Consider the following 18,016-nt stretch of genomic DNA (forward strand, 5'->3'; position numbering starts at 1 on the left):
AAAAGGATTTGGGTATTTGACAACTAAGGAAGAGAACAATCTGGATGAGAACAGTCTCACATGCTGAGAGCATTCTCACAACTAAGCATGGATGGGAAAAAGATCTAGTGGCCCCATACAACACACAACTGTGATTGCAGCTTTTCTTGATAAATTCTGCTATGAAAAATAGCTCAGAAATTACAGCAAAAAAAACAAAGCAAACAAACAATTTTTCTCTTAGAAAAATCACAACCACATGATAAACTGAGATAAGACATGGTGGAAAATATATTGCATTATTGTTGATGAGGGCCCATATGTGTTACACCGCAAGAAAAATAAATAACTCCCTGTCAGATTGAAGATTTTTTTTTCTAAGTTAGAGAAAGAAAAATAAAAAGCAGCTCAACTACATCGCTGAAATTGTGCAATTTACTTTGCATATTTGGCAGCAAAAGTAGAAGAAGCAGTTTATAATCCAGGGTTTTCACACAAATGACAGGTTCTTGGTTCTCCAAGGAGCATTTCATTTTGGTATGCTTCTTTAATTAACACTCTAATACTATGTTAGACTTAAAGGAATACCATTGACTTAAAAATCATATAGCTGTTTGAGCATTTCTAATGATTATTGTCACAGGCATCCCTAGAATGACTGCAACAGAAGCAGATCAGAAAATCTGCACCTCAATCCATGGGTTGGGTTTTATATGTATAATCAAATCAAAGCATTTTCTGTGTAGTCAGTCTTTCTGCATATGTTTGCTTTGCAGCTCCTCATGGTTGTGTCCTCCACACAGCACAACGGGCAAAGACCTGAAGGGGACTGGCTAGCAAGAAATCCAAAAGCTGTGGATGGGAAAAGGGTGCATGCAGTAGTTAGGGTTTTCTCTAACCATTTCAATATAACGATGTGAATTGATGTATATTTCATTGTTTTTAAATGTTGATCTAAACTGCATTAAGGTTAGTGCTTAACCATAGTGAGAATTATGTATAAAACCACCTGCAAAGCTCCTCTTCTTTTGCCCCAAGAGTTGGTTCTGTATTTGAAGACACTGAACAGCTGGTGTGAAACTCATCTGGAGAGAATGAGATGGGCACTACCTGCCTGCAGAAACTGCCCCAGACTGGAGAAAATCCTTCAATAACAGTCACTTTTTGGACAGGAGCCCTACCATGCAGTTCCCCAGGCAGCTATCAGGGCAGCAAAAGGAACCAATTCTGTTGCCTCCAAAAAGGAACAAAAAAACACCGGGGAAGTGAAACTGTGATAATTCATTAAGTCCTAAGGACAGAGTCCTATGACTGGGCACAGTCCTGTGTCACATGAAAGGTGTGGGAAAATGCTGAAGAGTTGGCTACACTTGCATTTCTAGCTTCAAAAATAGCCTGAGAAGCACACAGTGACTTCCCAGCTGCCAGCAGCTCTGCCCATCCCCAGGCTTTCTGCATGAGTCCCGGCCCTCCCTGTACCTGGCCAGGGCAGGAAAAAGTTAATTCTGCTCCTCTGCTGGAGCAAGGGCCCTGGCTACACGCAGGCTTCACGCCCAGGCCTAAGCAGTGGCTGGAGTTACAAGCAAGTTTAAGCCAATGGTTAAACCTTTAAGACATCCCGGTGAGTAAGGCATTTTCCAATTATCTCATCCAGCATATCTAATCACTGTGCTGCCTTTATAAACGAAACAAAACCACACACAAATTACACTGACACTAAAAACAACATTTAAGAGGGCTGCCCTTTGCAATGTTATCCAGGTTTATTCTGTTTACAACTGTTTACTGCCCTAATCTCCCCAAATTACCCAGGCTCTAACATGAGATGTAAACAGGCAAGAAATTTGGCTACTGGTTCTGAAGACGGGTGATTTTATGAGTTCTGATGTGGATAATAGGAACAAAACAGACATTTTTCAGAACTGGCAGGGCTGCTGTTGGCAGGGCGCGTGCCCGACAGTGCTGCCCAGCCTGCGCAGGGACCTGTGGCCTGGGGAAGGTGCAGGTCTCTGGCAGCGGTCTGCAGCGCAGTGACAAGACCGTGATGTCGTTTTAACACTGCATGTGCTAAACCAGTACAACAGAGATTTTACCCTGCCCTGCTGTTACGGTTTTGAGAGTTGCACGGCACTTGGAGAGCACACGACGAATGACAATACCCAGAACCAGGAGTGTGACAATCCCGCTCCCACCTGTGGATGTGCCACGGATGCCGTACAAATGATGCCTGGGTACCAGTGCTGCACACCGTGTGTCCCTGAAGCAAGCAGGGAGGACTTCAACAACTCTGCTTTGTCACACTTTGCACTGACACCTACACTCACCGGGGACTGAGAGTGGACGGGAACTTAAAAAAAAACAAGAAGAGCATCCATAAATGTGTACAAAGAATCAAGTCAAAATATAAAAGTGAGAAATAAAGCACAGCTGCACAGATGCATGCATCATTTCCACGTACCTGCAACGCAGCTTACTCAGTGGTCAGGTCACAATGTCCCCAACTTTTTTTCTAGAAGAGCTAAGTGACAAGGGAAAAGGGAGTATTGGAGAAGTATTAGCTCTGCACCCAAGGGTACTCTGCTCTTTGGAGGTGCACATCCATGTCAGCCCTTGTACCCTTTTCTTGTCAGCTCGGGGTGTTTGTCCACCCAGCCCTGCACACATTGCTCCCATGTGTATGCTGACACAACAATTTGTTGACTGATGTGGTAAGCCAAGCCAGTGAACTCATTTGTGTTGCATGTAACCCTGCAAAAAGAAAAATGATTTGTACTCCACATCTTTTTTTTTTTTTCTCTTTTTTTTTTGCATGCTTCATGTAGCTAAACATAGCTTGCCTTTGTTTCATTCCTTTAGTTTTCTAGTGGCAGCAAGCATCTGTTAATTAAACACCATTTTCCAAACTAGGTTTCTAAAAGACACTTTGAAAAATAAGAGCCTTTAAAAGCTCTAAAAAAGGCATCACTATTTCCTCTTCAGATCAGCACAGTAATAACAGAAACAGTGACTGCTGCTAGCGTGGAGCTGAGGAGCACAACCAGCACTGATGCTACACACACTCAGACAGGAGCCCAAACAACAGCTGAGAAGGAAATGCTCAGCAAGGAGCAGCCTTCATCCAGCATCTGGCCTCAAGCTGCCCACCCTTGTGACTGAGTCCAGTCAGACTTAGCATGTATTTTTAAACAGCATTCAGAAGTGAAAGAATCTGAAAGTGGGAAGTGCTCCCCATGAATTTGCAGGCTAGCAGCAGCTCAGGTGTCATGGTATCCGTTCTTGCCTTCTGTCTTTTTTTTAAGGGAAGAGTATGGGGAAGGATGCATGTACTGTGCAGAAATGGTCAAAAATGCAACTACCTCAAAAGAGGAATCCCTGGCTAGACTCCCAGGGACTGAGGAAACAGAGATCTCCCCAATGCTGTGCTGCCTTAGGCTCCCATCCTGCTGTTACAGATGATGGTGGCAGGGGTGTGGGTGACGTGGGTGACTTGGAGGGGATAGAAGAGTCCTTCCCAGACTGATCACCTCCATCCTTTATGGCTGTGGGATCCTGGAGCTCAGGAGCTGGATTCTGTATTTTTTCCATCTATTTGTGGTTGGCACAGAAGGAACCCTTCTGTTGCCACCACGGCTCCACTGGCCGTGAGTGCTCTTATTCTTTCTTCTCCATCTCTGGATCTTGTTCTCCCTAAATATCCAAGCTCTGAACTAAGCACTGCGTGATTTTTAACACACACGCTTTCTAAATGAGGAAGGGTGATGAGCAGTGGCTAACTCTTTTTCCAGTGATCTCATCACTGTTTTAAAAGGGGAACCCAGATAAGCTTTGTGGTCACAGAAATACCTATATTCCTTAGAAACAGAGTTTCAAAATTCATGTGCAATGGCACACATAATTTACGCATACAGATGCCATGACTTGTTGCTCAAATCGGCTCTCTGCATTCAGAAATTCTTTGCTAATCTAGGTGTCTGTTCGTTCATGTATTCAAATTCCTGCTGCATGTTTGCACTTGTTATGGTAACTATATGCAGGAATCAGGCACACCTTGTTTGCACACTTTTACACAGACAGTTGCATATTTGGCATGACTGTACAGTCCAGAAAATATTTATGAATGAATAAAGTCACTTGACAGAATCAGATGCTTGGGGTAAGGATGGTGAAAAAGCAGCTCTGCTTTGTACCACTTAACACTGAAAATACGAAGGACTGACATCTGACAACCTTGCCTCAGCATATGTTATTCAGCCTCTTCCCCTAAAGAAGCTGGAGGTACGTGTGTCACTCTAGACCTGCCAGAACACAGAACTGCTGTGCAGGAGTCAACTGGGAAACAGTCCAGATGCATTGACCTAAACTAGTCTGATTTATTCTGGTATCATAATTCTTGAAACTAACCATTGCTATCATTATTTCCATGTATCTACCTCCTTCCAGCAGGCTGCTCCTTTTTCTTAGCAGATAATCCTTCTCACAGTCACTCAATGATATTCCAGATCATTTAATTTCAAAACCAATTATACGTAATTAGAGGAATTTCTACAACCGTTCCCATTATTGGATGCACAGGAATGATCTGCAATTCATCCTGATTGACAGTGCCTCTGAAAAGGCTTTGAAGAACTTTCTAATGGGAAAAATGTTCCATCAAGACAGTTTTGCCTCTTTTTCTCCCTCTTTTTATCTACAGAAGATGCCTAACATGAACACATGGTCTTCAGTTCTGAGCGTGGGCGAACTTAGAGTTTATTTCCAGCTTCACATCAGATTCGAGGCTTGTGACATTTCAGTTAACCACTAGTGAAACTTCCCATAGCGATGCAGTAACGATGGTTTAAGAGCTGTAGGTGAAACAGGATGAGCGCAGTCTGTGTTTCAGCTGGCTCGATGGAAACAAGGGATTTGTTCCTTTTTCCACTATGGCCAGTAGCAAGACTGATGTGACCTCAGAGAGAGCAGGACTTTCCACAGAATATTTCCATCTTAACAACCCAGACCCAACTCACCCTGGTTCCTGAGCACCATGGCTCCCACCACGCTCACCTCAATTCCCTCAAGCCCTTTTCCGTGTGGGCTTTCCACAGTGCCCTGCCAGTAGGAACATCGGGTTCAGAGACCTGGTGGAATTCAAATATGATGAATTCAGCCCAAGTATTTGCTCTAAATGCAAACATCCATACAAGTCAGATTTCCAAAAGCACCCAGGAAAGCTTAACGATCTCGTGATAGACAATCTGCATCTGCTGTCCTGAAAATCACTGCCTTGCCACATCTCACCCTTGTTTCAGGGGAAATTTCTCCTCCTAAGGAGACGATTGATTTGGGCAAGTGCCAAGGATGACACTGAGATGTGTTGTTGTCATGATGGTGGTTACCAGCTCCTCACATGCAGAGAGGCAGCTCACACTGTAAAGAGAAAGAGAAGCATTGCTGGCAAACAGCGAGCATGAGGCCTTAGGCACTGGGTTTCTGGGCAGCTACTCCTGCCACAGCATCAGCACACCCTATCTGAGACCTCTGCGTAATTGCATACAGGTCTCACACGGGGATAGTAGCACTTGTAACTTCCTCTGGGTGTGCATTCACTTTTATTACTTGGGGGTAAATGTCTGGGGATTATTTAATTCAAATGATCAAATGCATCTCACTTAGTATTTGACCCCATTCCCTGTGTGATTTGGCTTGCTTTGCAATTTGGCAATCATTGGCAGACAACTTCTGGGAAACAGATTTTAAACTTGGGGGTTAAAAAACAATGTAATTTGGATTAGCATTGAAATTAGAGCTTTGCTATCTAGCAGGTCAGATTTTTTGTTCACACTGGTTTTATATTAGCACGGCAGCAAGCTGTACTATAGAGCCATCCCTAACTTGTGCTAGAAGAGCACAAGTCCAGTATTTGTACATTTATGCAATTTAATCTCATTTTTCTATGTAAAACAGAGTACTACTGTCACATGCCTTAGCTTTCATGCAGATTTTTTTCTGAATGTTTTGCAGTCCTCTTTCCTATTTTGATAAAAGAAAATTACTTTCAAAAGTAAAGGCTTATCATTTCTGGTGATCTAAACAGATGTGACTTGACAAAGGGGTCCATTGTAGGGCCATGTTAGTGCTTTATTTTTTAACGATGAAGGCTTTGGTTGTTTGTTATGGTGAGAAATAGTTTCCCCTCCAGATAGCCCCTTGAGAAATTCATGAGAGAAAATCCAGACTGTGAAAAGTATGGCTTGTGAGGAATTTGAAACAACATGACAGGGGAAGCAAATCATCGTGAAAATCCTATTACAGAAAGTCTGTGCTCATGACCACCTCCAGTCCTGGGTCTGTCCTTCCCCTCTCCAGGTGAACTGTCCCTGCACACAAATGCCTGCTGGAATCAGAAACATCACTTGGCTTTGAATCATACTGCTGCTGGAGAACACAGTGAGGGTCTCGCTGCGCCTGCTGCTGAATGCACACGAGGGACGATGGTCTCAAGCCAAAGACAAAACAACACGCGAACGAGTGAAGCCATGGGTCAAGGTAAGGAGGAAAGAACTGGCAACAAAAATGACTGCAGTTGCACAATTCTAGCTAATCAGGCACAGATACAGATGGAAACCTCCCGTGAACACTTAAGAGAAGTTTACATTTCAGCTGGGTTTCACAGCTGGACTGTGATCGCCTCGCATGCAAAGCTGATTTCTCCAGGGTACAGCTCCAGAGAGGGGTAACCAATGCAGTGCCTCTGAACAGCTCCAGTTTCTGAGCCTTTTTTTTTTTTTTTTTTTCCTCCCTTCCTCCCAGGTTTGTTTCCATGCACATGTTATGTTAAAATGCTCTGCTATACTGTAATTGAAGTATAGTTCAATAAGTTTCAGTTCTCATTTAAGACTTCATTTTTTAAGATAGCAACATAGCTTGGGTTCATGTCAGAACAGTTTTAAGGCCTCCAGCATCAAAAATAATCTGTCGTAAATCTAAAAATACCATCTTTTCTGAAAGGAGATGTGAGATGCCAAGAGATTTTCACACACACAAACAATTGGGAGATTGGGCTTCAAGTTCAATTTGCATTTTTTCCATGGTTACCTAATGCTGGACCCAGCCATCTGATCTGAATCTCTAGATTTTTTTTCTAACACTCGCCCTGAAGTATGGTCTCAGCATCAGTCAGCAGAGCACACATTTCCTCTCCTACTGAAGGAGGCTATTACAACAGCATGCTCTGCCAGCACACTGCATTTGCAGCTCTGGCTTTTGCACAGCACTTTTCAAGATCTGACCTGCAGACATGGCTGGGTCCAGCTACTGCTCTTCCCCAATAGGGATGATCTTGACACACAGTAACATGAGCACAATGAATCCACAAAACAGTCATCATGCAGGAAATTGGTCAATTATCCAGCACTGACTTTTAGCAGGAACTAATAAAGGCATCTTTATGGGTAAGAAGATAGCAGGAAAGGAAGGAGAGAGGTGAAGACTGGGGGAAATGAACAGCATCATGAACTGCAATCAAATATTTATGAACATCCTTGGAAAGATTGTTCTTACTCCAGCTTAGAATGAGTGACTAGTCAGAATTATTTAGAAAAACTTGTTAAGCAAAAAATAGTTAGTGCCTAAAAACAATGCTAAATCACAGCAAGAAATACTGTTGGAAGCTTCACTTAGTGGAAGAAATTTGCATCCTTGCCAGCTCTGTGAAGAGATGCTCACCTCCTGGGCATCAGCTTGTCCTCCCTAACAATCACTTAGGGCCACTGGCAAACCATTAATGGGGTGTTCAGGGTCCTTGAAACCTCAGCACAGTCATTTAAACTAGAGCAAGATGTATCAAAATAGTAAGAAGCAGATAGAGAGAAGGCTGCCAATCCTCCACAGCCAGCAAAGACATCCCAGCCCCACACAGACAGGCCCTAATTGTACTACTGCTTGGCTAAAAAAATTATCAGAAAATATCCATTGAAAAATTCCTTTTTCTGTCTGATATTGTAAACACAAGCTCAGCACAGGAGACTCCATGGGGTAAGATGATTTTGATGACTTCCAGCAATGTATACACTCCACAGACTTGCTTTCCAAGCAGGCTATTATCACTGTGCAGGCAGCTCGTTTATTTGCTGAGAATTCTCATTTAAAAAAAACTAATCAGTCAAGATTTATTTCCCTCTGATAAGGCACAGGAGGGCACTGCTAAGGTTCTGGCTTCTGCCAGTTGTCAAGTTTCTTGTCTAGCGGTTGACATCAGGCTAACACCACAGCACAGCTCTAACACATCCCTTCTGCTCCCGCTCTGTCCCTGTCTAACTCCAGAAACCGTGGCTCTGCCACAATGCTCCCAGCGGCCATGGGACGGATCATTTCACTGCCTCGGGATCTCACTAAAAGTGGGGGCTTTCAGACACTGGTCATCAGCATGCAAAGGTGGGTGCCTGCAACTACTGAGAATTGTGTGAGTCTTTAATGAATATAGCATTAGGTGTGTCTAGAGCACCTGAAGCTGCTGTACAAAACAGGCCTTGGGGACAGCTTCTGCATACAGCCGAGAGCTGTTTTTTCCTATTCTGACCCAGATTACAATCTCATGTGGGGGACCAAGGCACGGACGGCCCCTGCCACGATGGCTCAGACTGCTCCCAGCCAGGCTGCTGCAGCAGTAGGAAGGGGGCAGAGCCCCCCCGCACCACCCGGACCTCTGCTGCTCCTGGCTTCCCGAAGCGCTGAGATTATCATTGGCAGATGTACCTTCCCCAGGGCTCCAAAATCTCTGTCAGCAAGCAGAAAGCAACTGGAGGGGAAATAAAAGAATAAAAGAATGCCTGTATTTGAAATATGCTTTGTTTTCTTTTAAAAAATCCAGGATCACATCCAGTTCGAATGAGGAGGCAAACACTGAAGCAAGCTCTTTGTTTTTTGCATTAGTTCAAGAAGAAAACATTTTTTTTTTTTTAATATATTCCTCTAAGGTTTAAATAATGCCTCTGGCCCCCACTTTTGGCACACAGGGAACACGCTCACAGGTAGCACTCCCAGAGCCACCTGAACTAGAAGAGTGACCCCTGACCCCACACCCTCTCCTAACCCTTCCCAGACTGCAAGGGGTCCAGGGCTGGCAGCACAGGGTGGGCTCACTGCCCCCTGCCCAATGTGCCTTTCCATGCCCTCCAAGGAAGTTCAGCCCTTTGACCTCTTCAGAGAAGCGTGCAGAAATGATGGCCTCATGCTGTGGTTGGTGGCTCTAGGGGGAAGCTAGACCACGTCCTCACTGCCACCACCGCCAGACAGGACGTGTGAGCACAGCCCTGCACTGGTTTTGAGACCATGGTATCAGAGCAGGGCTCCAGACACTGCAGCTGTCAGGGCAGTGCCAAGGAGCGGGGGCGCACGTTGGTGAACAGGAGGGACAAAAGCTCAGGTCTTCATCTCTTTCCACAGCTGCCCCATGGCAGACCTGCCTCTACCCTGCCTGCACTGCCTGCAGTCCCCCAGGGCAGCACTTGGGAGGAGGAGGACACTCCATGAATGGCTCCCTTGGGCATCGCCAGCATTCCCCACACCTGTCTGCTCTCTGAAGCCTGCAGCTCTCCAAACACGGGCAGGAGCCCCCAAAACTCAGACGGACACAAAAAAGCAGCCGAGAGCTTTGCCCAGCCCCAGAGCCCACAGCCCCATGAGCAATGCTGCCCTTTGCCTGTCCTGGCCCCCAGCACTCCCCAAAATGCCCAAACACTCATTTCCCATCTGCAGATCACCTGGACCACTCTGCCCAGAGCAAAACTTGACAAGTGTTGGCCTGCCAGGCCTGCCATCTGCCGAGGGGGCATTGGGCTGCATCTGGCCCCTGTGGGGCAATGACCAAGCTCACTGAGGTATGGACATGCTCCCCGTTTTCTCTTGGTGGCATCAAACACACAGGCTGAAGCATTGGCCAGCGAGTGTGAAGTGTTACAGTGCAAAGCCATTCTCTGTGAAGAGCTTTTGTTTTTCGTGGCTTATAAGTTAACACCCCAGCCTTCCCCAAGTCCTTTGGATTGAGATTTGTCATGATTGTCCTTAACCCAGTGGAGAATTTTTCAGGAAAGTTCAATAGTATAAGTAGCAGCAATTATTCATCTGGCTTTTGTCATGCAAGATAACAAATATTCACATGAAGGTGCAGTCTTTGCAAGGGAGATGGCAGAATAGAGGACTTCTGCCCCGCAGTGCAAGAAGGGCACCTCCAGCACGACTCACACCTCCTCAGAGGCAGAGGCTTGGTTTTTCAGGAGTGAATTTGGCAGTAATTCTTGTACTTAAATACCAACAAACGCCCTCTAAGTGAAAGCATTTCATGCTATCCCGTATGGCTGGTTTTCAGATAGCTGAGCATGAAAATGTGATGTTTATCATCAGTTAATTAAGACACTTTCCAGATGAGTCCTGTGTGCATCTGTAAATTCTAAAACCTGCTTATAAAAAACAGTGACCTAAACCTTCAAACATGGTGTGGAGAGTCCTAAGTGAGACACTGATCCCTGCACTTGCACAAGGAAAAATGATTTGCAAACCATGACAACATCCTGCTCATCACATTGAGACCTGGTCTGTGTGCCAACTCACCTGTGCTTACCCAAGCCCACACTTAAGCTCTGCTACAGTGAAAGAAGAAATGAAAGAACTGTTCTGTTTTTCTAATTAAAAAAAAAAAAAAAAAGTAACTCAAAACTCAAACCCATGTAACCGAGTTAGTGAGACTTTATGACCGAAATTTCAAATGAGCAAATGCCAAATATGCCAAGTGCAGTCTCCCTCCATCCTGTCCACACCCTATGGGGGCAACGTGCCACAAGCTCACTTCAGAGACCACCAAGAAATGAAGCAGAAAGGGTTTCATTAGCTGCTATGGAAAACATGGCTTTGAACACTCTAATTTCATTTAGTTTAAATCTCAACCATAAATATTATTTATTATGATTTATTTTTATTTAAATGCATACATAAAATTAATTAAAATAAAGCTGTTTTAGGCTGTTTTAAAAACTAAAACCACAGACCAGATAAGATAGATAGAAAACATTTTTCATGTGGAGAGATGGTTGTGGGTCAGTAGACACTAACACAAGAAACAGCAATTTGCTCCTACACCAAGGAACACAATAAAAAACGCATTTAAACACTTAGAGGAGTTGTGATGGCAGCACAGGATTAATGATAAGAGAAGGAATGATTCCTCATCTATCTTCCAAATGAGCACAAAAAAAAGAAATGTAAAAAACCACAACCCTGTCCACTTTCTGTAGAAAAAATAGCCTAGTGCTTTGAAACAGAATGCCGCCTTTTCACATCCATTAATTTATCCACCGAACTCTGAATTTCTCCATAGATTTTAGGGTCACTAATGTAAGTCTGCTTAGGTAAGTCCTCCTTCTGCTATTGCACACTGGAAAGGCATTCACAGTTCTGGTCTCCAGACTGCAAAGGTGGGAGGATGCACCACGCTGGTACCCGGAGCTGTTCCAGAGCTCAGTCATTATTTCTCCATTATTTCTTCTGCCGTTCCTCAGCAGAAGTGTGTCATTCCTATCACAAACATAGGACTATCTTGAAACAAAATGTCTCTTCTCTCATGAAGCAGAAAAAAAAGAGAGAAATGCCAATAACTGTAAACAATGAATGCTTGAAACTTGCAAAGGCTCTGTCTAAGGACACTTGTGGCTCACAAGAAGAAACAGAAACAGGGTTTCCAGTAGAAGGAAAACCATGGCACAGTACGGTAGACTGACTTTACCCAGGTCAGGTAAACCAAAGGATGGGAAATGGCCAATCTGGGGTAAAATGGTCCTTTTCAAAGGTAAATATAAACTCACTGTAAGAAGACAAATTCCACTTTGTGTCCTCTTATGCCAAGATCCTACTGCCTTGATGCTTTCAGCTACAGCCAGCACCTGGCCTACAGCTGTCCGCACGGCAGCACCCACTGCTTAAACAATATGGTTAGAGATCACAAGTAACACAGGCACAGTCCCATCTGAGACATACTGCTTAGACACTCCAAAGCTGCTCTTCACTGAATGGCATCTCCTGTTACCCTCGTGCCCAGCTCTCCCCAGGTGAGGTGAGGGGAGACAGAAAGACGAGGAGCTGTTACCCATCTTTGGAGATTTGCCAGATGTTGCGACCAGTGACAGATTGAGATTTCACTAGAAGATGAAATGTTTCTAGCCTTCCTGGTTGCAGACAAACCAAAGATTCTTTTAGTACTTACAGAAAGGAAAAGCTGAAGTTGATTTCCCTCCTCAAATTATTATTAGTTATAAATCACATCATTTTTACTGTACTTCACTTTTTTCACTGTTTACCATTAACCACACTAAACATGCCAGACAGCTTTTCAGACATAATTCTTGTGAGCAGAGCAGAACTAAGTATACCGTGTGTTAAAGGCAACAAAAGGACTGGCTAAAGATTTGCAGCCATTGTAGATAAAAGAGGGATATTTTAATTAGAGTGGTCTTTACACAGATCATGTCCAAGCCACATCAAATATGAACAAATACCGAGTGCAGGAAATTAAAGTTGAGACTTAAAAATAGGAATAAATCAAGGAATACTCATGCTTAACTTTGTCCTCTGACCCAGAAGGTCTCCTTTCCTGATCCACTTTCCTAACACAAACAGAAATTTGGTCTATCTGTCAAAATAGGCTCTGTTCTCATATCTGCATGTCCACACTGTTTAAAGCAGTGACTTCTCTCTTCCATTGCTGCCCATTTGGATGTGTACTCTTGTAATTATTTCCCCAGCCACAATGGACCAAATCAGTGTTACTAAAAAGGGTTTGGCCCACAAGTAGGTTTGCCTCATCTTACTAGGGTTTTGGGTGAATGATGCCTTTCCCATCCCCCTGGATATCTGAGGCTTCTCAGCAGCCTCTTGCGAAGTGGCTGCAGTACACTGCCACGGGCATCCCCAAAGATGCTCTTCTGAGCCAAGCTGGAGCAAGAGCAGTGCTTCCTCCCAGAGGGAGCTGAGCAAAATATCCAGAGATTAAAAAAAAACAAACACAAAACAACAACAAACAAACAAACAACAAGTCAAAATGAGGAGACTTCAGTAAGTGAGAACAAACTAGTTCTGGCTTGTGCAAATGATCCATCTATGCCATCTGTATTAGAAAAGCAGCACTTCACTTGTAGCATCCTGCATCAGTAACTCTGGGAAGGATATGATCAGATGGCATTTCCACACTGAAGAGGCAAAGGGTGAAAATGGGGAAGATGTCAAGTGAAAGCAAAGCAGAATAATGCGGCTTGGGGTAATAACCGTGTGCTTCATAATCTAGATATCAACACCCACCCTTCTTATCTTTGCTGTGCACAAAGAAGAGGTGCTAGCCTAGCTGATGATCATAGACTAGCTTCAACACAATAGAACAGGCACTGCTTGCTCTTCCAAGGGTGAGATAAACTGTCAAGTGAATTAGAGATTAACTATCCAGATGTAAATGAATTCATTGCTATGCAACTGATAGGGCTCAGGCCTGGTTTAGTGCAGGATGGAGTCAGGTTTGGAGAGCTCTCTCAATGGCCAAAGAATTTATAACCTGTATTCATGGCACTCTCTGTAAAAGGCCGCCTAACAATGCAGAAGCTTGCAGGCATTGTTCCTTTTGAAGGGCTCACCACTCCACCCCCATTCCTCTGCCCCCAATTCACTCCCCTCCTCCCTGGATTCCCCAATAGACCCACTCAGCACCCTTCCCACCCCGCGCCATCCTTCTGATCACACAGGAAGAAAGCCGGGGGGAGGTGACCTCCGCAGCAGAATTTGCTATTCATGTTCCGTTCCCCCTCACAAATCCTTAACTTCTTGTCTCTTTTTCATCTTTTTTCTCTTGAGAAAGAAAAGATCAAAGGACTTGGGTCTGATGCTTTCTGAACTAGGCACTTCTTGCCATGGGAAAACAGCGACAGGGAAGGGCTATACAAAGATGCTTGTGATTGGGGGTGGGGGGAGAGATGACGGGACAGGACTTTCTTCCATGGAAATGCTTTCTGAAGCCTCTACCAAGCGTCCCTGCAAGTATGATGCATCCATTCAGCATCCATCCCAGCCTGCTGGGCCTGGCTGGGGTACTGCAGCGGCAGCAATGAGAGCACATTTTGTTCCAAGGGCCACACATGAACACCATTAACATCTTCCAACTCTGAGGAGCGAAATCCAGACTCCAGGTGCACACTGGACTGCATGGCCAATGGCCACCACCAGAAGGTCACTCCTGCACTGACTGCAGCATGGGAGCAGTGCAGACCTTGAAGCTACTCATTTCTCCTGGGTTTCTTGGGAATGCATTTTCAAGAGAAGAAGGAACAGATGCATATGTATGGCTGCTCCGAGTACATCATCTTTCCTCTTTACACACTTATCCAGTATTGCCGCAGAGAAAAGAGAACCAAAGTGAGTGTGTGCAGAGCAGTCCCACAATGCTTTGACCTCAACATGTGCACACAGCAGAGCTTTACCTTCACATCTGTATTGGCACCCTGAGCTAGAGCTTCCAAGCCTCTGAAGGACTAAATGTGAGGGCTGTGGTTCAATGTTTTATTTAAAATATTCCCTAGTTGCAAAAAGACAAAGGATTTCTGACACCATTATTATGCTCTATGTTTCCAAATGATACATACTTGGTATGAAGGGGAGTTAAAAGTTTCTGTATTTGCAGAGAAGAAAGGGGAAAGATTGTAGATTTGCACCAAAGGATTGATATCAAATATTTCAGGGAAAAAAAGGGCTCTTGGACCAAAGGTTTGTGTGAGTTTCCAGCTGGAGATAGAACTTCAAAGCAGAGGCTCAAATCTCTTAACGAGGGAGCAAACCTGCTGAGAAACCTTTAATCGTTGTCACTTGTACAAGCAACAAATAATCCCCCTTTCAGAGGTCTTCTGCTCCTGGGAAGTGGCTGTTTTTCACTTTCATGTTTTGGACATTTGCTAGCTAGGCTTGAGGGTCTTATGTGAATTGTGCTTTTTACTTTAAACCAGAAATCAAGGCTTGCTGGCACAGAAGAGGGAATCTGCAAAGCCTATTCAAGAAGCTGGGTCCAGGTTCAGTCCCACTGTTTCCTTTTCTAATAGGAACCGCTTGTTTCTCTTCCTGTTCATCTACCCTGAGGGCCATGTCCTCTCTGCGACTCTTCAGTGGGAGACTGAGTCACCAATGCTTTGTTCTTCAGGGACTTCTGCTCCGGGCCCTGCTTTGCATTTTGCTTGTGCAAGAGCTCTCATGGACATTACCATCTCACTCATGTACCACTGTCCTCTTCTAAAAGACGTTGGCACCTTCATATTCTGAAACAAATAAAACATCCTTCTGATCTCACCAAAAAATTACCTCTCTGGAGCCTTTAAGCCCATCAACATTGGGCAGTTCAGGGACAAGCGTCTCACTGTTCTTCCAACATCGAGTGCACAGGATGGGGCAGGATATGAGCCTTGCTTTGTGCATTTTGTGTTCAAATATTTTAGGCACAGTCTCACTTGCATTGGAAAAAGCTCCAGTTTCTTGGCTGGTGCCTGCTCAAAGCCATGGGCCTGTGCTCATGTCAGGAGTACATCTCTACATACTAACATCCACATGTCCCAACTTCTCATGCAGAAACTTCTGATTCAGCTTGGTAACATTCGAATGAAATCTGCTAAATGTGTTGCAGCACAAATCCCATGAGGTTCTTACTAACATACACCACAAACGGACTGTAGCACCCACAGTGCTGTAACAAATTATAGGTCGTACAGGAACATTGAAAATTCACACGACTTTTCTGCCTTAGAAGCTGGTTTCCCGACACAGACTTTAAGAATGTGTTTCCTCTGTAGGCTCAACAAATGCCTGAAACACGCTGGAGAGCCAAGGAGAACAGCTGCCTCTTTTCAGATTTGAACTACTTTCACCACCACCCCCAAAACCAAGCACAGGAGCGTTCTCATTATTAGAGAGGGTAAGTGTTTCTGTTGAAAGAAAAATGTAAATTGCTCTAAAAGAGATGCCAAATTAGCACAAGTGACCCACAACGAGAAATGCAGAAGTTCTCTAGAGGAGATTTAAAGGCAGTTGAATGTCTCAGCAAATTTGTTCCAAGGCTGCCATGATGACAAGCCTCCTCTTGCATTCATGCTACGATAACCATAAAACAGTTGCGCTTTCCAAGCATTTCTCATTAATTTTTGCTGTACCACTGGGGAAAAAATGCAAAATGTCACCATTATAAAATTGCCAGATGGTAAATCACACAGAACCTTCAGGTGACAAATTTCTCCCTCATCCTCCCAGCTTTGCTAAATGCATTTCAAACTTTGGCATTTACATCTGTCAAGTCCTCAGTTTCTTTTGAACCAGAATAATAATCCTGCTAAACTCAGGTGTGGTTTTTTAAAATGGACTATTGCCCAAGAGAGGTTAGAGAGATACACAGGCTGCAGTGTGACAATACAGTAAATCCAGCATTAAAGCTTCTGGTACGGGATCAAAGGTAGTGCAGGCATGTGACACAGTACAAGCAACACAAAATTAGGGAGCCAGTTCATATTCCTACAAAGAAAGAAAAAAATCAAACTTGTCCTGGCTGGCTTTCTGATGGAAGGGTACTGCCTGCCTCTAATACCACATCAGCCAACCTCTGTCCCCTCTTGCCTGGCTCAGGGATAAGCGATCCTGCCAGCTGTGACTCAGACCAACCACACAACGCACTGGGCAGCAGCAGGACTGCTGGTAATGAATCGCTTGACTTTAACAAGCACCCAAATGAGGTTCGCACTCAGCCCTTCTATAAGGAAAACGTAATTTTTACATAGTTCTGTATGCCATCACAGTAATCCATTCAGGCACCCAGTCCTCCCATTCTTCAGTCAGTGAGGACTTTCTGGTTTTTCCCAGTACATCCACACGTGCTCTGAAAGAAACCTAACAGGTCAGAAGTGCTTTTTTATGGAATACTATATACCTAAAGTATTTGTTTAGTAGTTTGTCATGGGAGTTAAGTACTAAAAGCATGCCATAAGCATATTAAGAAATACCATGTCTACAAGATACGGAAAGCCTGTAGTTATGTGCACCATGTAAAAACACAGGATGCATAAAGAGAAACACACTTGGTAGCACTGACTGCAGCTACGTCTTTTTGGGAACATTGCTGTATGTCTCCATAAGCTGAAAAACTACAGTGTTACCATTATTAAGATACTCCCTATAAGGAGAAAAGCAGGGCCAATGCTCCAAGGAGACAAGCATACAGGCTTGTTCTCTTTCTAAAAATGAATCCTGATGAATACGTGACCTTTTTATGACTCCTTCCCTACTAACAAACGAAAGAATGTGAATATACATTTTAAGCATATACTAGTAGAAACTAAATTGTGAAGATGTAAACTTCAGAATCCACACCAGAAATGTAAATTTATCAGTTGTTCCCATCCAAACTGGAGAAATAAATCAAATGATGAATTCAACCTTTCAAACTCCCAAAGTCTCCAATGAACATTTTGAGTGAACTCTAATGAACACGTAGGTAAAGATTTGTCAGCTGAGGCTGAATTCTTGTTGGCAGCCCAGAGGAAATAGATACACCAATCACATTAAACTAGGTAGGAGTTGGGTTCCTCATGTTCACAGCCACCAACAAAGCATCCATACTTCGAGCTCCTCAGCAAGCAATCTTAAAAACAACAGAAAAAACAAGTGTAAGAAAGCTGCAAGCCATCTTCAGATATTTTTTATGCTGAAATTAAGTTTGCATTCAAACAAAGTTTCATTCCCAGTTCTCAGTGAAAGCCCTGAGGGACGTGCAGCAGGTCTGCACAATGCCTGTATGACCCTGTGTGGTGTGGGATATTGTCTCTTTTCAGACAGCATCTCCCCACCTGGAGAGCCTGGACGTGGCACTGCCTACGTGCCACCCATCACAATGCCATCCAAAATGCATATCCAAAACCCAGCAGCTCGGCACAACTTGCCTAACCACACCGAATAGATTGATGATTTCAAGCACAGGCAGTGGGGCCACCTGGCAGCG

At 44.1% G+C, this 18,016-nt stretch overlaps 1 protein-coding gene across 30 annotated transcripts in view; it reads right to left on the reverse strand.

The window, feature by feature from the left end:
- Positions 1–18,016, reverse strand: part of EXD3 (exonuclease 3'-5' domain containing 3) — a 296,432-nt gene that overhangs the window by 101,697 nt on the left and 176,719 nt on the right. The window contains exon 21 of one of the 30 annotated variants that reach the window (XM_068657237.1): positions 5,350–5,388. The exons of the other annotated variants lie outside the window; for them this stretch is intronic. Within the exon in view, the coding sequence (XP_068513338.1) occupies positions 5,365–5,388 (24 nt within the window). The 3' untranslated portion in view covers positions 5,350–5,364. Of the gene's footprint in view, positions 1–5,349; positions 5,389–18,016 lie in introns of those variants that run through there. 30 annotated transcript variants of the gene reach the window in all.

Source organism: Anas acuta, chromosome 20, assembly GCF_963932015.1.
Source record: "Anas acuta chromosome 20, bAnaAcu1.1, whole genome shotgun sequence".
Lineage (NCBI taxonomy): Eukaryota > Metazoa > Chordata > Aves > Anseriformes > Anatidae > Anas > Anas acuta.